We start from the raw sequence: 6,741 nt of genomic DNA, 5'->3' as shown, positions 1-6,741 counted from the left end.
ATTTGGCTGTGTTCAGAGTAGCTACCTCAATCTGCCTTCAGCCGTCATAAATAAAGCACGTGCATCAACATGTCAGTCGTCTCATTCGTCCATCCCCCATAACTGGTCCCCCGCTCCCGTGGAATACTCTAGCACCACACCGTTCCAGCGTAGAAGCTAGGTTGCGGAACTGCGAAGGCTGGATAGCCTCGGCGGACCAGAGCATGCAGGAGATTAAACAAATGCTGCGCGCGCAAGAGCGTAGAGGACCGAATAACTCAAACCACGGCCCCCATAACAAGACAACGTTCGACACGTGTCGGTTCCATCAGAGGTATGGTAACCGCTCGAACAGATGCGAACCACCGTGCAGTTTTAAAAAATCGGGAAACGAGTAAGCCCGTCGGTCAACTCAACAATCGCCGGGCCCCACAACTCTCGTCTCTTCGTTCGAGACCAGAGAACCGGGATGAGCTTTCTCATCGACACAGGTGCCGACGTCTCCATTCTCCCCGCCCCCTCAGAGAAACGCAATCGACCCGCGCAATTGGAACTTCGTGCCACCAATGGATCGCGAATCGCCACATACGTAACAAAAAAGATGGTGGTAAACATCGGTCTCCTACGCCAGTATCCATGGTCGTTCATTGTTGCGGCAGTTCCACGAGCGATAATCGGAGCTGACTTCCTCGCCAAGTACGGCATCATCGTCGACTTGAAAAGGCGCCGACTGACCGATGCACAGACAACGCAGTCACGCCAAGTCGTCATCGAAACGGGTCATTCACTCGGCTTGCGGGTCATGTCTCGCCCCACAGAGTATGAGGATATTTGTCCCAGTTGGCCCAGTTCGACGATATCACTCGTCCCGAAAAGCCGACCACCACTAAGAAGCACTCGGTGACACACCACATCGAAACCCGAGGGCCACCAAAAGTTGCCAAACCCAGAAGGCTAGCTCCGGACAAACTAAAAATAGCCAAAACAGAGTTCGCCCAGATGCAGAGAGACGGGACATGCCGGCCATCCAGCAGCAGTTGGGCCAGCCCACTCCATCTGGTGCAAAAAAAAAACTGGCAAGTGGCGCCCATGCGGAGACTTCAGGCAGTTGAACGCATGCACGGTACCGGACAGGTACCCATTCCAAACATGGCGGACTTCAATCATAACCTGATGAACACCCGTATATACTCAGTTATAGACCTTGTGAAGGCGTTCCACCAGATTCCAGTGGAGCCACAAGACGTCATCAAAACTGCGATAACCACACCATTCGGCCTATTCGAATTCCCGTGCATGACGTTTGGCCTAAGGAACCCAGCGCAAACATTCCAACGGTTCATGGACGAAGTTCTCAGAGTACTGGATTTCTGCTTTATTTACATCGATGATATACTTGTGGCATCACAGAATCCAGCCCAGCACAAAGACCACTTGAGACAAGTCTTTGGAAGACTCCAGGCTTATGGAGTAAAAATTAATGCCAACAAATGCGAGCTGGGCAAACCAGAGGTGAAATTCCTGAGCCATCAGATCACGAAAAATGGAATTAAACCATCTCCGGAAAAAGTAGCAGCCATCAGAGGCTACCCCAAGCCTTGGACAGTCCAGGACCTCAGGAGATTCTTAGCCATGGTCAACTTCTATAGTATTGTAGGAATCTCGTCATCGTCATCGAAACATTCGAGAATATTCCGCAACAACAAACTACATTCCCGAAAACCAGACGTCGCACACCTGCAACCATTATATTAAACTCAAGCGGAACGCCCCTACCAGTCGAGTGGAACCAAAACGGTCGAAACACGCCGCCACCATTAAACTACATCGAGCGGAACGGCGCCAAGCATTCCAGAAAATTCTACGCCTCGACAAAAGCAAATTCCTCTCTTACGCATCAACAACCACATGCGCTTACGCATCAACAACCACTTCCATCAATCATTCCAGAAAATTCTACGCCTCGACAAAAGTGCATTCCTCGCTTACGCATCAACAAACCACCACCATCGATCAGGTGATTCCAGAAACACTATAAAAGGAGGTACAACCCAAACAACGCCAGTCGACCCACAGCAGCAAGCGTCGACACACAGCAGCAGACCAGTCAACATACAGCTCCTGACCAGCCACCACTACACTACGCGGACTTGGAAGATCAACCAGCCGGACGAGCCAGCAACACACTGCCGTATCCAGAGACCTTCCGAACATAGCCGAACAACGAGCCAGCAACACACTGCCGCATCCAGAGACCTTCTGAACATAGCTGAATGCCGAGCCAGCGACACTCTACCATATCCAGAGACCGCTGAACGACATACTTTTGCCCACAAATACCATACCTTTGTACAACCATAGGCAAACAATAAAACTTTATAAAACTAGCACAACAGTGTTTCGTTAGGCCGGGATACGGTCAACACACATGTACCCCGCCTACAGTATGTTCATTCCCCACGCGACGGAGAACCAAAGGCTGATGAACGACCTCCTGAAAGACTCGAAAAAAAACGACAAAACCCCGGTAGCCTGGACTTCCCTCACTGAAGAAGCATTCCTAAAAACTAAAACCCAGCTGGCAGTCGCGACATAACTGGTGACCCCGATTTCGAGCCACGCTGCCTCGATTAATTCAGCATGCCGCTCATCCCAGCCTCGCCGAGCCAGGCGGGAGAGCTACCCGCCGCCATCGACGCAGCACGCCACGGACAGACAACGGCTACCTACCTACCGACTAGAGACAGGTGCTTAATAAAATGGGGGAGCGAGTAGACGGCGATCTTGACAGCTGGAGGCAGAGTCATGCACTATCCAGTACACATAGAACGGCCATCCAGCACCACAACATTCATCACCTCAGCACCATCATCATCATCAAGGCCCCGTCCGTCCCCACGAGCGTCGTCACGCCGAGACGGGTGGCAGTTGCCACAACACCTCCACGAGCCACAACGACCCACGGTCCAGCTCGGAGTACCATCATCAACCATATCGATGCCCCTGCCGCCCCCGCCACCCCACCAACCGACAGCCGAACGAGGCTCGGACGAGCGGCGCCGGCGCAGCATCACATCGCCACGACCACCGGACGACCCACCATCCCGCTCGCAACGTCACCGCCCTCGAATGTACCGACCATCCAGGGCGGTATACCAACACAGCGGATGACTCACGTCAACAATTTTTTTCTCTCCCCACTTAATAATTTTTTTTCTCGTTCTCTGATTATATAATTGTATATATTGTATCGCTGATGCTGAGGGAGGAGTGATGTGGCGGCTCGCTATACGACATGGTCGAGTTTGGTCACCTTCCTGCGAGTGGGGACCAATTTGGCTGTGTTCAAAGTAGCTACCTCACTCTGCATTCAGCCGTCATAAATAAAGCACGTGCATCAACATGTCAGTCGTCTCATTCGTCCATCCCCCATAGCGCATTTGATCACTCTGTTATGCCACTGCGTTATAATAAATAAACGATAAGTAAAGAAATTTAACCTGTTTTAATTCCAAATATTTGTCATTTTATATTTCATATCATATACACAAGATGACAATAAATTTTTAAATTTTAATACTGACACTTTTTTTTTAATTTATATTACTCAATTACTTATTTTGTAATTACTTATTTTAATGTATTTGCTAAATAAATAAAAGACTTGAAGAAAATCTAACTAATAGAAATAAAATTTAGTAAAAAATATATGTATTTATTTTACAAATAATCATAATATAATATAATCTTTCAAAATTAGTAAAGCAAAATAATATTTATGAATTATCAGGATTATTAGGATTTTGACTACTTTCACCCAAAGAAGCAACAGTTTCCATATGCTTCAACATGGCTCTTTTAATTTTAAATGTTTTGGGTTTCTTCTGCTGCCTAGGTTTCCTTTTCATGAAGTCTAGTTCCTTTTTGATAAGTTCTAATATAGATTCCTGCAATGACAAATAAAATATAATTCATCAAAATAAAAAGAAATAGTTACATTATATGTAATATTAAAATTACCCTAATGCTTGTAATTTTTTAGGAACAATTGGATAAAATCCTGATATACCGTTGTGTTTTGAAAATTTTGGATATTTAAAATTGATAGGATTCGATGCTACAGCTTTGAGCGATGGTATACATAGTTTAGAATGGTGCGATATTATTTTTGTCCATAAAGAAGGAACATCTTGTTCGTTCTTATCAAGGGTGCTGAAAAACGACCCCCAAAATTGAGAAGAAAGTACGGCAATGTACGGATCATCCTCAAAATGAGCGATTTCATCATCAGTTGCCAACTCTTCAACCAACGATATAGTATCACAAATTCCAAACTTTGATGGAGTGTAAATGTCTTGAACCAAATTATCGCCGATATAAAGACTTTTTGGGCACGTCTTTTTACTCAGATGCGATAGTAATTTGCAAAGTTCTGTCCAATTGCCTTGACTGTAAACATGATTTTCTGAAGAATTATCAATTACAATTATATCGGTCTCTTCTTGTTCTTTTACACCAAAGAAAGGTCTATCGCCAGTAAAAAATCCAGGTTTTCTAGCATAAAATACAACAACATCGAACAAATCTAACCAATCCTCACCCATGGATTTTTTAGCAGAAAATGAGGCAAAATCGACATTAGAACCACTGACAAGAAATGTGGTTTTGTTTTTTTTCATTGTCTTCAACCACGATATAACACTTTCATCACATCTATTGTAAAACTTTTCAGATTTAGTTTTAAGTTCGAAGAAAAATCCACTAGTGCAATTCGAGAAATCCTCTCGAGTGAACATGTAAACTAATCCTTCCAGAACATCGGGCCATACGTTATAAGTTTTTTGGGGACCATTTATAGCATCTACGGCATCAATACAGTTAGCGAAACAAAAAGCAGCAGGGGCATCAAAAAAGTCAAGACAAGATCTTATTTTCGATTCAAGGTCCGAGTTCCAAGTCGAAAGTGGATCCTCAGAATAAGAGACTGCAGCGTTCCACTTTTTATCTGTGCCATAACATTCCACAATATCATCATCAGAGAGCAGGTTATTGCCGTGGCAGACTTTGATAACAGTACCGTCAGAGGCAATTCGCAATATATTTCCACGTTCCAAGTCCATAAATAGACCTCTTTGAAGGGAATCGGTGATTTTATCAAACGGCTTCGAGAGAAACTTTGAATCGTAGCCTTTGTTGTTAATCAGGAAATCATTGAGAAGGTCATAGACGAGTTTCATCAGCTCCGGCACGTTGAAGTGGCATATCGTATTATCCAAATCAAATCCGACACAATCGTAATCATTAAAGTTAAATGAATTTTCATTAGACATTATTGAAAAATGAAATATGAGTTTCAATGCACTATTAAACTTGTGCTTATCTGACAAGATGCACACAATGACTTAACCTAAACAAATCACAATAATCAAACCTGTGTTGCCATTATGCCAATGTTGTATAAAGTTATGTAACGTTGTAACTGTGCTCTATTATATGTATATATATAACGGTTCGGTGATTATTAGTCAAATGTGAACTGGTCACAGGACAACCGGTCGCTCTAGATTGGTCACAAGTGATCACCCGTCACACTAAAACTGGTCACCCTAAAATCGGTCACGAGAAAACTGGTTGACCGATTTTAGGGTGTGACCAGTTTTAGTGTGACGGGTGATCACATGTGACCGATCTAGAGCGACCGGTTGTCCTGTGACTGGTTTACATATGACTAGTAGTCCGTTTACCGGATATAACTCACACAATATATCATAAACATTAGATAATTAACATATAAGCTAACTGAATAAATTTTTGTACAGATTTTATATTAATTAACAGTACCATTCTCTCTCCGGAGTCAAATCTTTCAAAAGATTGATGAGATCCGGGATGGAGAATAGCACTTATTTTAAATGATCTTTGAGACTTTATAATAACATGGATAATCCATTTTGTGAATTGAACCGACAATACCAAATTGAGATCTCATTAAACATGGTTTCAAATTATTTTCATATTCACTGTATGTACATATGTATGGACGTGTAAGATAAGAAAAATGATTATATTCAGTAAATTCATAACAAAAAGCTATACATATATTTTCAGAATGACGAATCAATCATGAATTTTTACATAATCTATCAATAGATGCAGTATTACGACTGTGAGAAAATTTCACCTCGTTTTTATAACTATCTGCAATCATTGCAGTTTTCTTTTTGAAGACTGAATATATAAATATGATCCACTCACCCCTTCTGGAATGTGTATGTATCTAATACTTCGAGCTAGAACGAAAAATGAATCACAGAATGTATGTTTTCCTCGACGATTCGTCAGAACGGCATTCTCCATTTCCATGTTCATAAACCTAATGAAACAATATACAGACTAAATGCGATATGATTACATTAAGAGACAATTATTAAAATAAAACTAAGGATACCCATCGACGTTTGAGATTGTTCCGGTGACATAGTTATCATTGCGGAGATCAACAGTGGTACAATAGCCTTGCAGGGCTCGTGCCAAACATGCTAGCTCGTTGTGTAGTCGGAAACGTTCACGTTTAGTGTCTCTTTTATTTAATAATACCGTTTGGGGATCTTCTTCGGTTTCCGTATATAATTGTGGCTGGTGTATTTCAGCCATGGTGTTTGTTTATCAAATGCAACTGATGTGTCAAATTTGACAGTCTGTGTTGCCACTTGCCATAGCCCATCCAAATATTCGTTGTCAACACAAATGTTGTAATAACTG

At 42.8% G+C, this 6,741-nt stretch overlaps 1 protein-coding gene across 1 annotated transcript; it reads right to left on the bottom strand.

Annotated features, from left to right (window-relative positions):
- Positions 1-3,827: 3,827 nt before the first annotated feature.
- Positions 3,828-6,633, bottom strand: LOC143910276 (5'-nucleotidase domain-containing protein 1-like). Its single transcript, XM_077428676.1, has 4 exons — positions 6,428-6,633; positions 6,264-6,352; positions 4,000-5,359; positions 3,828-3,926 (listed from the first exon to the last, which is right to left on the bottom strand). Exons 1-4 carry the CDS (start codon positions 6,631-6,633, stop codon positions 3,914-3,916), a joined length of 1,668 nt encoding a protein of 555 aa, XP_077284802.1. The 3' UTR covers positions 3,828-3,913.
- Between the last annotated feature and the right edge of the window lie 108 nt (positions 6,634-6,741).

This window comes from Arctopsyche grandis, chromosome 4, assembly GCF_051622035.1.
Source record: "Arctopsyche grandis isolate Sample6627 chromosome 4, ASM5162203v2, whole genome shotgun sequence".
Classification (NCBI taxonomy): Eukaryota; Metazoa; Arthropoda; class Insecta; order Trichoptera; family Hydropsychidae; genus Arctopsyche; species Arctopsyche grandis.
The sequence above is the reverse complement of the archived record's forward strand: the minus strand, read 5'-3'. Positions and strand labels throughout refer to the sequence as shown.

Excerpts from the sequence above, each read along its gene's own strand:
- LOC143910276 (XM_077428676.1), bottom strand. The coding sequence starts at position 6,633 with ATGGCTGAAATACACCAGCCACAATTATATACGGAAACCGAAGAAGAT. Across the intron at positions 6,353-6,427 it reads ACAATCTCAAACGTCGATGG|GTTTATGAACATGGAAATGG; the intron begins GTATCCTTAGTT and ends TTGTTTCATTAG. Across the intron at positions 5,360-6,263 it reads ATTTTTCGTTCTAGCTCGAA|ATAAGCACAAGTTTAATAGT; the intron begins GTATTAGATACA and ends GCATCTTGTCAG.